The sequence below is a fragment of the Galeopterus variegatus genome, unplaced genomic scaffold (genome assembly GCF_000696425.1).
Source record: "Galeopterus variegatus unplaced genomic scaffold, G_variegatus-3.0.2 Scaffold146, whole genome shotgun sequence".
In the NCBI taxonomy this organism is placed as follows: domain Eukaryota; kingdom Metazoa; phylum Chordata; class Mammalia; order Dermoptera; family Cynocephalidae; genus Galeopterus; species Galeopterus variegatus.
In genome coordinates, this window is record NW_007726257.1 from 102,902 (window position 1) to 118,535 (window position 15,634).

The 15,634-nt window shown below is 44.6% G+C and overlaps 1 protein-coding gene across 1 annotated transcript in view; it reads left to right on the forward strand.

Moving 5' to 3' along the window:
• The window catches only part of ZCCHC2 (zinc finger, CCHC domain containing 2), a 65,279-nt gene extending 62,796 nt beyond the window's left edge, over positions 1–2,483 (forward strand). The window contains exon 16 of the mRNA XM_008591278.1: positions 362–2,483. Within this exon, the coding sequence (XP_008589500.1) occupies positions 362–429 (68 nt within the window). The 3' untranslated portion in view covers positions 430–2,483. The remainder of the gene's footprint in view (positions 1–361) is intronic.
• The last annotated feature ends 13,151 nt before the right edge of the window (positions 2,484–15,634 follow it).

Genomic DNA, 15,634 nt, shown 5'->3' on the forward strand with positions numbered 1-15,634 from the left:
AAAATGTTCTTACATAAGTATGAGTCAGATTGCAAATGTATAGTATTGACCTCAGACTGTTATTTTTCATTTGCATTTGGTCTTTGTCATTTTACCAAATCTTACCAAGTGGGGGGAGTCTTGAATTGGGAGTATATTTCCTTGGTATTCTTAAGGAAGATCAAGTTTGATAGCTTTAGTTTGAACTTAAAGCACAAACTCCATATTACTTTTTAAAGTAATTTTATTTACCATTTTGGAGTGGCACTAGTGCTGAAGAAGGTGCCTTCTGAAGAGCATGCCCATTTGATATCTTGTAGTGGTTTGTGATGCGTTTCGTTGTAAGCGGTGACTTAGCAGTTCTATATCTTTCCCATTTTAGGCACTTACAGACTGAGATACGCACCTCCCCTCCCCCCTCCTAATGATACGTTGGATTCTGCAGACTGAAACAAGTAAAGCTTGCCTACTTAATACACTCAAGTGTGGGGAGTCATGGGGTGTGGAGGGGAGGAAAGGAAAGGTATTTTGTTTGTTTCTTTGTCTATACATTTCCTAGATTTCTATGCAGTTGGGATTTTTCATTTCTCTTGTACCAGTGTCCAAAACAAAGAATTCAGTGCTTTTGAGCCTCTGGTCTCCTGGTTCAACAACAGGCTTAATATGTGATACATGTAATTTAAACTTCAGTCAAACTATCAAAAGAAGAATGTTGATGTGAGCTTTTCTTTTTTTTACACTGAATACTTGCTGTGTGCAATGTTTACTGAATCTTTAAAATTGTGTATTTGACCTTTTTTACAACACTGGTGACATTCGTATGGTTTTTTGGAAAAAACAAAAACAAAAAACTTTGCTTCTTCCCCAGCTTTTCTTACTTTGACCCTAAACTACACTGTTCTCCCCAGCCATCCTCACACCTTCCCTGGCCTGGGACAGGAGTGACCAGCAATGTACTTGCCCACACTTTTGTAAACTGCTCTGCATATAAACCAAGGGCAGAATGTTTCACCTTAATCTTGCGGGAGAAATCAAATTCTCAAAATAGTGTGTATATATGTAATAAACAGCATCACATAAATACATATATGCAGTGCTTGTTCAAATAAAAGTGAAAATAAGTGGAAGAGTGAGGAAGATGTCAAACCATATGAAACTGAAAAAATATGACATGTGAAATGGACAAGAAGCTTTTTCTTTAAAAAAAAAAAAAAAGAATCTTTTTACTTCCATCATACTTTTTTTAGCCTGTTGCTTCAGAGAGACACAAAGTGAACATACTGGTGTGAATGTTGTTCTGTGTGCTTGTTTGTAATGAAAGTCAACAGCCAATTTTACTTGTCTACCACTGTGTCATGCTTAAAAAGACACTACTTGAGTAAAGATTTCTTCTTTTCCTATACCCACTGTTACAGTGTTATGTTGTGTTTAAAATGTGTGTTGTTTATTGCAATCTGAACAGAAGCTTTGGGTTTCTTCAAAAAGTCAGGTATTTGTTCCCTAAACTGTCTCTCATAGCAAAGTCACTTTTATAACAGTTTACCACTATGCTTGATTATAATGTGAAAGACTGAATTCTGCGTGTAAGATGGTATTAATCATGTCAGTGTCATTGTCACTAAGTTTAATGCTGCTGTTTTAAAAAAGAAGAAAGTTTTTTTTTTTTTTAAAGCCAATCTATGTACTAAATTGCTTCCAGGTAATTTTTGATTTCTTAAAGTGCACTGAGGTTATCTGGAAGTTTGGGGGTGTTTCTTTGGTAACTGCTGCATTCAACAGCAATGAACAGCTACCACTGCATAGTCATAGGTTTGAGGGTTGCAGGGTTTTGTTTTCCCATTCCTCAGTACGGAGCAGAAATGTTAGATTTTTGTTGTGTGGAGTAACATTGGTATGCAGCAGAGGAACTAAATATTTGGTCTTGGTTCAGAAACCTAACCAATTTCTAGACAAAAAAAAAAAAAAAAAAAAAAAAAAAAAAAAAAACTTGAAAAAAAGAAGCTTAATTTAATGCTTCATGAGTAGCATTTATATTTATAGCACCAATGTACATTTTGAAACTTTCAGGGGTGGGAGTTATGGGGAAGGGGAATGGGTGGGTGTGAAGGGATAGATGAAAGCTTTAATTTAGAAAGAAAAAGTTCAAGTAAAGGAAATTATTTTGATTAAATATATTTTATTTGATCTGGGTATTTTTGGACCACATTATTAAATTAATTGTTAAGCTGCAGTTGAGTTATTCAAGTGAGGGTTTTGATAAGCCGTGTATGGACTGCATTGTGAATCACTTGCCAGTTGTACTTTATGGAGCTTATTTTATGATTTAAATACTGTACTGTACATAGGAGGTATGTTACCTTCTCCTTATTTGTATGTTTACCATATACTTTGATATTTGAAATGTTATGTACTGGAAAGGCTACTTATATTTCTAGAAAAGATTGGATTTTATGCAACCTTTTTTCCTTGGATTAACAGCAATAAAAAAATGAAAAACATCTCAAGAATTGTGCCTTATTGCAAATTTTCTAAAAGCGTAAGATAAGACATCAAACATGGTAATTTTTTTTTAAAGGATCAACCCATTTTCTGCACCGCACTCAGCCAGTGAGCGCACCGGCCATCCCTATATAGGATCCGAACCCGCGGCGGGAGCTTCGCTGCACTCCCAGCGTTGCACTCTCCCGAGTGCGCCACGGGGCCAGCCCATTGGTTCTCTTTTGTAATCCAGTCTAAAGTCATAGTTTTTAAACAACCAATGATTTTTAAGAGATTATTGGGAGGCCAGTGTGTTGTTGCTCTGCTTGAATCCATCCAGCACTCCCTCTGACATCGGGAACGGACACTGGGGAAGGCTCAAGCCCTCAGGGCACTGAATTCTTGTCTGGAACCATATAATGAATGTTCCCTCTGTATCCAGTTGGGCAGCGAGTTTTAAATGATTATAGATTCCCTGTTTGTTTACAGGACACCAACTTTCCCCTTTAGCCAAAAAATACATACCTATATGTAACATGTAAGTTACAAACCTGCCTTTAACTAGAAAGTCTTCAGTGTCATTAGCTGTGTTCCTTACCTGTTCCATCTCCCACCTTCCCTCACTACACGCAGGTAACCACTATGCTAAATTGCACTATTCCTTTGCTTTTTTTTCTTTTTGCTTACATCTTACATTCCCCACTACCTGTGCAGTTTATTTTTGCTTTTCTTGAGCTTTATTAAAAGGATGTCCTTCTGGACCTGCTCTTCTGTAACGGACTCTGCTCACCTGGTTTTATGGTCCTGATGTTCCTGCAGTTGATGCATTTTCGCCACCTTGCAACATTCCCATTGCAGGGGGAGAATACATACATAAGTAACTTACCCATTATCTGCTCCTTTAAGGCCAACGTTTATAAAAAGTCTTTATCCACTATCTGTTAATAGACATTTGGGTGGTTTTCACATTTTTGCTGTTACAGGGGTTGCTAGGAACGTTTTTGTGCCAGTCTTCTGGTTCATGCGTGCAGTTCTCTGGGGTACACATCTGGGAGTATAGCTGCCGGGCTGCAGTTTGCCAGGATTTGCCGTGTATCTTCCAAGTGATTTACTCACACCAGCAGTGTACTAGAGACCCTAGAATCCATATCCTGATACCCTCCTGAGATGATATGCTGTGGAAGGCTGGGCCAAGAATACAGCTTGAGGTGTCTGCATGAGGGCCTGTGGGGGAGGTGAGTTTGGGCAGGGTCAGTGGGCACCACACGGGGAAGGGGCTGCACGATGGACAGAAAGTACGTGTAACAGCACAGAAATGGTGTGGCTGGGGAGGTGGGGGAGGAGCCAACACAGTAGTAGTAGAGGGAGCATTTCAAGAGAGGAAATTGGTGGGTGCACTAGATAAAATAGGGTCACACTGTGGAGTCTGGAGTTGATTGAATGAAAACTCAGAAGTTACCAAGTTTTAAATAGAGGAAATGCATGTTGATGATGGTACTTGAGGGAGTTGTTGGATGGTTGAGGAAGGAAAGCCTGGAAGTTCAGAGATCAGCGAGGGTGGGGTGATAGGCCTAGGCTAAGGTGCTGGCAGTGGGAAAGGGTGGTCTCCGAGGAAGCATTGACTTGGTGAAGCCAGTTTAGAAAGGGGTGGAAGGGCCGACCCCGTGGCACACTCGGGAGAGTGCAGCGCTGGGAGCGCAGCGACGCTCCCGCCGCGGGTTCGGATCCTATATAGGAATGACCGGTGCGCTCACTGGTTGAGCGCGGTGCGGGCGACACCACACTAAGGGTTGCGTTCCCCTTACCGGTCACGAAAAAACAAAAAACGGCAAAATAAAAAGGGGGTGGAAGAGGGTAAGTAGAAGGAACCTTGGACCTCTGGGCTTCATTTCCCTAGATGTAAGATGAGATTTTATTGTAAATTATAGCTATAAGGATTAAGTGAAATAATATATGGGAAAGGTCCAACAATGATATAGCACCAAGAAGGCACTCAAATGTCAGCTGAATTCAATTTTGATGAACAGGAGGATTGTGATACTGTTTTAAGATGGAAAATGTGGAAGAGTATATCTTAGTCTAGGAGTGAAGGCTGTGGTTCTTTGGATAGTTCTTCACTAGGTTAGGATTAGTTAATTCTGTTCTGTCCACTGGTAAAAGACATATTCCTTGCCCACAAAGATTAAACCTGGTTGGGGAGCTTACCAGTTAATGGTAGATGTGGCTGTATACACGTGGGCTGAGTCGTGCAGTCCTGATTATTCAGTACCAAGTAAGAAGTTCATTACAAGGTTAATCCACATACATTTGATTTTTTTTTTTATGTAAGGACTGAAGATCAAATTTTTCTGAGAAGGAAGGTTTCAAAAAGATTAAAGCACAGTGTAAGATATCTTAATTTCTTTTTTTTAACAGGTAGCATCTAGTACTTACGAGCATCATCCATTTGAGCTTGGAAGACACCTTTTTTCAATTCTACATACTGATTACAAAAGCATTGTAAGGTTAAGGCAGTGAAACCACATGGAGGCAAGCTGTGACAGTAGTTCAACCCCATAACCCATAGTATAATTTTACCTCAAAGGAACAAAGAAGAGTGCTGACTCCCCCGACCCACCAAAAGGGCACATTTATTTGCAGAGAGATGAGTTTTGAGGTCTGGGGATGAAGTGAGGAAACAGAGTGCTCTGACTTGGAACGTGGTCAGTGCGTCTCTGCATCTTCCTTTTCTTCCAGGGGCGAGACCAGCTGTTGTGAGAATGAAGGGCTCTGAGGTCCAAGGTTGACAGCAGGTGTCAACTGGGGGCAGAGGGTGTGTGTTAACTGTACTTCTATTGACCCTTCAGCATGACCGTGTGCAGCCTTGTCTCCTCCCAGGGATGCCCACTCACAGGTTAGCTTGCACCGTTTGGATTCCTGAGGTCAATCTAACATGTTATCGCTGCCTACAAATCAGATCTTGTGCCTGTACATGCAGTAATAACTTTTCTTTGCCATGTCTTAGAAATTTACCTAATTCTTAAAAAATGTAAGCATTCTAGATTGGAACACGGGTACACATCGCCTGAACTTTGTGTGTGTACACAAGTGTTTATCAGTGTTGGAAGCACAGGGTTTTAGGCTTCATCTTCCCAGTTCTGGAAAATGGGGGACATCACGTGTGCATTCCAAAGACCCTTCATGCAGTCACACCTCCACATCTGGTGACTGCAGGCCTTGTCACCCAAAGTTCTCAATCCCAATATCCTGTTTTGCTCTTTGAAATTTGCATGTAGGAGGTGGGTAACGTGGGGGGTTGGGTGGTTCTTCATTGTTTTTCTTTTTCCTCTTGCAACTCCAATTTCATCCATTGTAAAAGGAAGTTTCAGCCAGCCTCTCACCAGAAGAAATTGCTCATTGGAAAGCTTGGGAGACAAGGACAGTGCAAGCAAGCAGATGTTATTGCCTACTGACCTAATTTAGAAAAAATTAAACACGAGAGAGAAAACATTTGGGATTGTAAACCTGTGCCCCAAATCTTAATGAATGCAGGCAGCTGGCCATAAAAGCAACTAGAGCAGTCTCCTCTTTTAGCCATTGAAATTAAACTTTGTGTGTAAACATCTTAACGGCTTGATGGTGCTTCACAGTTTCTCTTGCGCTCTTCCTCCGTGTTCATTTGGTCATCACAGCCGTGAAGGGGAAGGGATCTCCCTGGTCATGGGCATACCTGGCACACAGGCCATGTCCTAGTTGATTGGGATGTCTCTTTGCTGTGTCCCTGTTGAAGGGTTTGAAGACATGAGATGGGGAAAAGTTTCCAGAGATAGGAAACCTCAGGACTTTTAGAACTAAACTTTTTTTTTTTTTCCTTTTTTGTCTTTTTTACTGACCGGTAACGGGATCGCAACCCTCAGTGTCGCGCCCGTACCGGGGACTGGCAACGGGATCGCAACCCTTGGTGTTGCACCCGCACCACGCTCAACCAGTGAGCAGGAACCGGTCTCCACATGGGATCCGAACCCTCAGCGGGAGCGCCACCGCGCTCTCAAGCGGCGCACTCTCCAGTGCGCCACCGGCTGGCCCAGAACTAAGCTTTTAAGTATTTGCCTATCAGATAAATTCACAGAGCATCAATGCTTATCTATATCGAAGGTTTTACACATGCAAATATAGTCTCTTGGAACACTGAGTGTTGCTTTGCAAAGCTTTGTATTATCCCTTGTGTCTTAAGTCAAGCACAAAGTGAATATTCTATTAGTTTAAGACTTTAGAAATTAAGAAATGAAGTAGTGGGGCAAGCAGAAAGGACAGATAACTGCTGATATTTTTAAAGCTCTCAAGTGTTTGCATATAGATTGTCCCAAGTACTTCTTCTACAACTCCCCCCCCCCAAAAAAAAACACTCTGAAGGCAAAGAATGATGGCGGTAAAGCAACCTCACAGAAATAAGTTGCCCCCAGAAAGTCCTGCTAAGTTGTAAGAATGTCACCAGGTTACCTAGTTTTTAGTGCTCATTCTTTCTGGCGAACTAGAGTTAGATCGTACTTGTTACATGTGCCTTGATTGTCTTCATAAAATCAACTGGTACAAGAGGCACCAATTATGGTTTTGTTCCCAGCACCCATCCACACTACGTATGACCTTTCTCAGGCTGATTTACAGAAAGGGGAAAATAACACTCACTGTGTAGAATCATTGGAAAGATTAAATCCGGCAGAATACATAAAGCACTCAATGCCTGACACATAGTAGGCTCTAAGTAAATTTGTAATGGTAGCTAACACTTGAAAGCCCTGTATACGCCAGACACTACTAGCTCATTTGAGCCTCAAAACAACCTATGACTCTGCCCTATTTTACAGTTAGGGAAATTGAGGCACAAAAGCTGCAAGTAAGCATCTGAGGGCACAGAGCAATTAAGTGACAGCCCAGGCAGTGTGGCTTCAGGAACACACTTCCTGTGTGTCCGTTTTGTAAATGTCAGAATGATGCACAGGCAGCCCTGCACTGGGCTCAGGCAGGCTCTGCCTCAGACACTGTCATTTTGAACAACCAGGTTTTTCTGGACCTTTCTGTTATCTGAAAGCTACACGAATGGTCGATAAAGGGTGGTGGAAATTGAACTAAATGATTTCAAAAGTTTTTCAGTTTCATAATTCTGGGACTAGAAGCTTATTCACTTTAAATGATCTATCAAGGTTTGTGACTTTTTTACCTTTAACTGGTTTAAATTCCTTATTTGGTGTGGTCAGGAACACATATCCCTACTGTCACAATATGGCTCTGGGATGGGGAAAATGTTTCTTTCCCCTGTCCTTGGAGGAAGAGCAAAGACTCTGACGTTGGGGCGGCCGGTCACTAGGTGGCAGCATAAACACAGCACTAGCTGTGCACTCCCCTTAGACCGAGAGCAGTTTCTGTCCCTCCTGCTCCTCCGTCGTCAAGTTTCTAGGCTCTTCTCTACTTGCATGTGTAAAGTCTTCATTCTCAGGGGCCTTTTAGTTGTAAAATAAAGTCATACGCTGAGTCTTGTGCTGAAGGGTATGGGGTTAGGCATAGCTCTTCAACTGGCAACATACCAAGGGGCAGCAAACCACGGCCCACAAGCCAAGAACGGTTTTTACATCTTTAAGTGGTTGGAAAAGAAATAGAATAGTTTTTAATGGCTCATGAAAGTCATATGAAATTCAAGCTTTAGTGTCTACAAATAAAGTTTATTGGAACACAGCTACCCTCACTTGTTTACTTTTTGTCTGTGGCTGCTTTCATCCCGTAACGGCAAAGTTGAGTAATTGCAACACAGACCATATGGCCCTCGATGCCTAAAATATTTACTATCTGTCCCTTTATAGAAAAAGCTTGCCAACCCCTGACGTCTATCAACCTTATCTAAGTAAAGATGCACTTTGCATTATCTGTAAGGTCCTAATGTTCTGTGCGTAGGGATTTGCACGCCCCTCTGTGGTGCTGTGTTAGTACAAATAGCTTCTGGTGCTCGAGAAGTTAGAGGTGCTGTGCTTGCACGCAGCCAGTCACTCAGCAAACCCTGGCTGGGAGCTCCGCCTAGGGTGGGGCATAACTACCTACAACGTAGCAACACACCAGGAGGTCACAAGGAGAGGAGAGAGTCTGCCTGGGGACAACTGGGGAGGGATTTTCAAAGGACACATTTTAGCTGGGCCAAGAAGGAAGAAGGGGGACTTTCGCTAGTGAAGAGGTGAGAGGTGGCAAAGAAAACAGTATAATAAAAGCTGTATTTCAGAAAGGTGATTAATACAGAATGTATCGGGTGGGGGCAGATGAGCAGCTGGGTAGTGCTAGAAGAGCTGGGAGCAGTGAGCAGGGGCCGGGCGTGGGGGGTGTGGGTGGGGACGCAGATCCACCCGAACCAAGCCAGGGATCTGGGACAAGTCGGACTGAATTTGTGGTGCTTGAATGACATCTGGTAGGCCAGTGTTTCTCAAAGTGTGGTCCTTGGGTCACCTGCAACAGAATCACCTGAAGGACTTAAGTAAAAACAGACTCTTTGACTCTCCCCGCAAACATTCCAACAGAATGGAAGTTTCCAGGGAAAGCAGAGCTAATCAAAGAAGGTTGTGAATGAGAAATCAGAGACATTAGAGTATCAAGAGAATGTGTCCTGAAGACGAATTTTTAAAAAGGATTTCAAGAATGAAAGGCTGTTCCTGTCACATGCAGTAGAGAAAAGGAGTCTCCATGAGCTCACTGGTGACTTGGCCCACAGTTACTTAGGGACAGACAGTGCAGAGGGGAAGGCAGTGCGGGGCCGAGCCCAGGAGGACGATGTGGAGACAGAACAGCTGCGGCACCTTCCTGCAGACCTCCGGGGAGGCAGGGGCTAGAGCGGCGCTGAGGTCGGGAACTGCTGCTGGGGACGCCTAGCACCCCAGACGGTCCACTGAGGTGCGGCCAGACACAGGACGTTTCAGGGATCAATTTTTTTTTCTAATGACCTAAGCAGCCTGAGCAAGAGAAGGGTTAACTCCATTTGGGGTGGAGGTTTGCAGGTTCCCTGCAAAGACTGTTGATTTCACTGCCCTTGCTAATTCAGCTACCTTTTCTGGGCCTGCCGTTCTCCTTTTCTGTCACTCCCCAACAAGCCTGAGAGCCTCGTCAAGGGGTGCCTGCTCCTGCACCCACGGTCAGAAGTCAGCCCCTGCGATGGCGCAAGGTCCCTGCCGCCTCCAACCTCTTCAGACTTCACTATCCCAAGCTCTTGTGTCTGTCCCAGCTTCCAGGGCACTGTTGCCAGATAAAGCAGGGAAGAGACATGCCCCAGGAGACCCAAACCTTGTCCACAAGTCCCTAATAAATCCCTGGTAACTCACGTCAGTCAAACCAACCAGGGACAGGAGAGAGTTTTCCGGCCCAGCAGAAGAGGTGTCTGTCTACACAGAGAGCGTGTGCGCCTCAGGCTTGAACAAAGAGGCAGGAAAACCTCATTGGGACTCGACTAATTTGGATGACAGAAATAGGACAAGGTGAGTGGCTGAAGTTTGCCTGATGGTGGGGGTGAGGGGAGCGAGGGCGGTTTGCTGAACCTAAGAGCATAAATTTGATTTCTGAGGGAATGTTTACACTGCTAGCACAAGCGACTTTCAAGCACATCTAAGAATCTATTAACTAACACATAAGTGGTATTACAGTTCTACTCTAACCTCACTCTAGCTGCTCAGTTTTTTGGACACCAGTGGAGGGGTTCAGAACGTTCTCAGCACAGACTGAATCCTAAGGCTGCCACTTACAGGCTGGCACAGAGCACCTACCTTTTCCTCCGAGCCTCAGCTCCCTCACCTGCAAGTACAGATGACAGCCATGTCCCTCCCATAGGACTGTGCGAGGGCTAGTGAGACTGCACCAAATGCAGTGCCGAGCAGACAGGGAGCACTCACACGTTGTTACATTTCCTTCAGAAATGTATACGCATTCAAAACCTGCCTTCTTTCTTTAGGGGCTGTCAAAATTAGGAATGCCTCTCTTATCTGGGTTACACTGTGCTTTGTGCTTTTGCTTGTTAGCTGTTTTTATTTTGCATAGTATCATCATCATCTTATGCCTGCATTTTATGTCTTTCTTTTATACAGTTGATGAGCCAGTATTCATACTTCATTACTCACTAAAGTCCATAGTTACAGGAGGGCTCACTCTTCGTTGTGCATTCTGTGGGTTTTGACAAATGTGTAATGACGTGACCATCATTACAGTATCATACAGAATAGTTCCACTGCCCTGTAAATCCTCTGTGCTCCTCCAGTCCATCCCCCCAACCTCTGGCAACCACGGATCTTTTTATTGTCTCCATAGTTTTGCTTTTTCCAGAATGTCACATAGTTGGAATCACACAGCGTGTATATAGCCTTTTCAAGTTGGCTGCTTCCACTTAGCAATATACATTTAAGTTCTTCCATGTCCTTTTATAGCTTAACAGCTCATTTCCTTTTTTTTTTTTTTTTCTGAATAATATTTCACTGTCTGGATATACCACAGTTTCTTTACGCATTCACATATTGAAGGACATCTTGGTTGCTTTGAGTTTAGGCATTTATGCATAAAGCTGCTCTAACATTCGTGTGTGCAGGTTTTCTAGTGGGCTTAAGTTTCCAACTCATTTGGCTAAGTACCAAGGATTGCAATTGCTGGATCGTATGGTGAAAGTGTTTAGTTTTATAAGAAACTGCCAAATGGTCTTCCAAAGTGGTGACACCATTTTTGTGTTCTCACCAGCGATGCATGAGAGTTCCTGTTACTCCCCACTCTCACCACCATTTGGTGGTGTCCGTATTTTGGATTTGGGCCATTCTAATAAGTGTGCAGTTGTATCTCATTGTTTTTTTTTTCCTTTTTGTCTTTTTTCGTGACCAGCAACGGATCGCAACCCTCAGTGTCGCGCCCATACCGGAGCGGGACCGGCAACGGGATCGCAACCCTCGGTGTTGCACCCGCACCTCGCTCAGCCAGTGAGCGGGACCCGGTCTGTATGTGGGATCCGAACCCTCGGCGGGAGCGCCACCGCGCTCCCAAGCGGCGCACTGTAGCAGTGTACCACCGGGCCGCCCGTATCTCATTGTTTTTAATTTGCAATTTTTTTTTTCAGTTTGTTAAGCAAACTAGGTTTATAGATTTTTATCTTTTTGGTATATATCTTTTTATAATTTATTTTAATTTGTAATTGTTTTCATTTTGTAATTGTTTTTAATTTGTAATTTGTGATGGTTGCACATCTTTTCATATGTTTATTTGCCATCTTCTTTGGTGAGGTGTCCAGATCTTTTGCTGATTTTTTATTGGGCTGTTTTCTTATTGTTGAATTTTAAGAATTCTCTGTGTATTTTGGATACCAGTCCTTTATGTGATATGTGTTTTGCAAATATTTTCTCTCAGTCTGTGGCTTGTCTTTCATTCTGTTAGTGCTTTGTTCTTTATTGCAATGAAATGGAAATGTGGGGACAGTAAAGGACAGAAACCAGTGAGAGAGTTTTACTCTGTCTTTATCCTTATCAGATGCAAGGCCAAGCAGTCTCCAGTGGTACTTCCTTGTGCATTCAGCAAGGACCTCACCTGGGACTGGTGCCAAAAGCGGGATTCCTCCACAGGAGCCGGCTCCTCCACCCAGAGCTGTGCTTCTTACTTGGCAGAGGGTGTGGACGCTGGGGGCTTCCAAGTCCCTCCTTTGTAGGACAACTAGGACTATCTGGGGGCTGGGTCAGTGAAGACCCCTTTCTACCTAGGGGACAGAAATTGTGGGCCCGCAGGACTTCCCCTTCTAACTTTGTGTGACCTTACTTGGGACACAAAGGACTGAGCTCCACCCCAATATATTTATAGAGACGTGCATATTAGAAGAACAAGTACGCAGGTTTCTAAACTCAGAGGCTTTCAGGCGGGGTTGCAGGTGTTGCCTGTCCCCTCCGCCCCCGCAGAGCAGATGCACCCCCTTTCTGGAAGGCACACATAGACCTTGGCAGAACAATAGACAACAGCCACAGGCTGTTAATCCTGTGTGCTTCCCACAGGATGGAAAATCATTGCATGACAGTGGAGGGGAAGTTCGGCCCATGGAGTACTTTTCCTGTGGGTCTCCAGAACACTCCTCCACCCTACCCACCTCCTGATAAATGGGTGCAGTGTCCTGATGCTCCCGGGTAGCTAAGTATCTTCTCAGGAGTTCAATATTAAAACATACCTATTTCTGGCTATATTGAAAAACATAGCAAGGAGGAAGTGAACTGTTCTAGAGTTTCTCTGACCCCAGTGAAAATAAATCACTGTGCCAAGCTGGTTCTGAATCCCAGCTGCCTCTAAAATCAGCCTTTCCACCTAATAGAAAGGGGAGGTGTGTTTACTCTGGAAAGAAAGGTAGCAATTCTTGATTGAAAATGTTTGGAAAAGGCCCTTAAAGTCCAGGGGTGGTGCAAGCCATCACAGCCCTCTCCCTGTGCCTTCCAAGGACCACCAAGGAAGCCTGTGAACTGCAGCCCCTGGGTGGCAGCCCAGCCCCGCTGCACAGAATGTTGGGGGTGGGGAGAGCCTGGCTGAGGGTGTGCACTTCACAGCTCCCGGGCCATTCAGATGCACGTTACATTTGAAGATCATGAGGGCAAAAGCACAGAGACCTAAAAACCTGGGTTTAGATCTTGACTGTACTGCCTTAGGGCAAATATTTAAATACCTTAATTTTTATTTACAAAACGGGAATAAAGGAGAAAACCTGAACATCAATCCATACCATGCATCGTATACAAAAATGAACTCAAAATGGTTCATAGATAGGGCCGGCCCGGTGGCGCACTCCTACAGTGCACCGCTTGGGAGCGCGGTGGCGCTCCCGCTGAGGGTTCGGATCCCACATACAGACCGGTTCCCGCTCACTGGCTGAGCGAGGTGTGGGCGCAACGCCGAGGGTTGCAATCCCGTTGCCGGTCCCGGTCCGGTACGGGCGCAACACTGAGGGTTGCGATCCGTTGCCGGACACGAAAAAAGACAAAAAAAAGGAAGAAAAAAAAAAAAAGGTTCATAGATAGATCTAAATGTAAAAGCAAAAACTATAAACTTTATAGAAGAAAATAGGAAAAACTCTTTGCAACTTTGGGTTAGGCAAAGCTTTCTTAGATGCTACATTGAAAGCTCGATCCATACCACACCAGCTATTGGCTAGGATGTGAAGCAACTGGAACTCTCACATGCTTCGGGTGAGAGTGTAAAAACCACTTTGGAAAAGTTTACACCAACCATAATCCAGCCATTCTACTTTTAGGAATTTACCCAAGAGAAATGAAAGTATATGTCTATGCAAAAATGTGTGCAAGAATGCTCGTAGCAGCTTTATTTGTATTAGCCAAAAAGTAGAAGCAACTCAAATCTCCATCAACAGGTAGAACTGTGGTATCTCCAAACAATGAAATACTACTCGGCCATAAAAATAGTGAACTAAACTAACAGATGCACAATAGTATGGGTGAATCTCAAAATAATTTTGCTGAGTGAAAGAAGCCAGACAGAAAAGAGTACAGACTGCATGATTCCCTTTGCATAAAATTCAAAGAAAATGCAAACTATATAATGACAGAAAGCAGACTGGTGGTTGCCAGGATGTGGGGGTAGGGACAAGAATGGAGGAATTACAAAGGGACAGGAGAAGATATTTGGACATGTCAGGCATATGCACTATCTTGATTGTGGTAACAGTTTCACAGGTATATATGTCAAAGCAAAACTTTATACTTTCTGTGCAGTTTATTGACATCATTTATAACTCAAAATAGCTGTTAACATTTTTTTAGGTTTTTTTTTTTTTTTTTTTTTTTTTTTTGGCAGCTGGCTAGTACAGGGATCCAAGACCATGATCTTGGCTTTATAAGGCTGTGCTCTAACCAACTGAGCTAACCAGACAACCCCAATATATATATATATTTTTTGTCCCTTTTGAGACTGGCCGCACCGCGCTCAGCCAGTGAGCGCACCGCCATCCCTATATGGGATCCGAACCGCAGCGGGAGCGCTGCTGCGCTCCCAGTACTCTCCCGAGTGCGCCACGGGCTCGGCCCAACCCCAATATTTTTAATATTTAAATAAAATTTAAAATTCAGTTCCTCAGTTGCAATAGCCACATGTCAAGTACTCAGTGGCCACATGCAGCTCTTGGCCACCATACTGGACATCAGAGGTAGAGACTATTCCATCACAGCAGAAAGTTCCATTGAGTAGTGTTGGTCCAAACCCAGGATCTCCTGTTCCAGGCTGGCAGGGAATTCTAATAACAAAGAATGTTTCTCTAGCCAACTTACCTACTGTCACTTTTGTCTACAGAGCAAACGGATGGTGGAGGAGAGGAACGTGTGGCAAGCAGTCTTCAGCCATCAGGACAGGCCACCGCCACGGGGCCAGGCGGGCAGGTGCATGCCTATTCCTTCACTCGTGCCATTAAGAACACCGGCCTTCTAGTCCTGCTGCTCAAGCGTAGTGCACCCCTAAGTAATCCATTCAGTGTGACAGCTCTGGGGTCTTCACCTGTCTTGTGTCCTGCACCCTTTACTGGCAGGGGGGAACCACAGATCCCCTCCTCAGAATGATGTGGATGTGCACACCAACGCACACACGTGGAATTACAAAGAAAACCAGTTTTGTCCCCAGAAGCTGTCTGTGCAGGACTATTAACATAACTACAGAGAGGGATGAGGCCATTCCTTGAATCTATTTTGACTCACTCGGCGATTCTTACCGCAGGTTCCAGAATACAATCGAGCAGGGAGTCTGGCTTCTGTAGAATTCGGTCCTTTTTTGGATGAAGGAAGGAGTTGAGACGACGCCAGGACCGCCAGGAACAGCCACAGCCGCCCGGCCCTCCCCAATTCCGGCCGCAGATTCATCCCAGCCTGTACTGTGACCAGCTCAGCCCTCCAACGCCCCCTCCCCAAATATATATATTTCAAATTATTCATTCAACAAAACAGTGTTGGGGTCGAGCCCTCCGTGCTGGGACGAGACGCAAGGACCTCACCTGGGACTGGGGGTAGCGCCGGGTTTGACCGCGCGGGCCCAGAGGAGGAGCGTGGCCGGGCGCCGGGGGGCTCGTCAGCACCCTCCAGGGGTCGGTCCCTCGGGGTCCCGCTCGCTTTCGCGGCCCGGGCCCTGGGCTGCCCCGAGACCGCGCCCCCGCGCCGGACCGCAGCTCCAC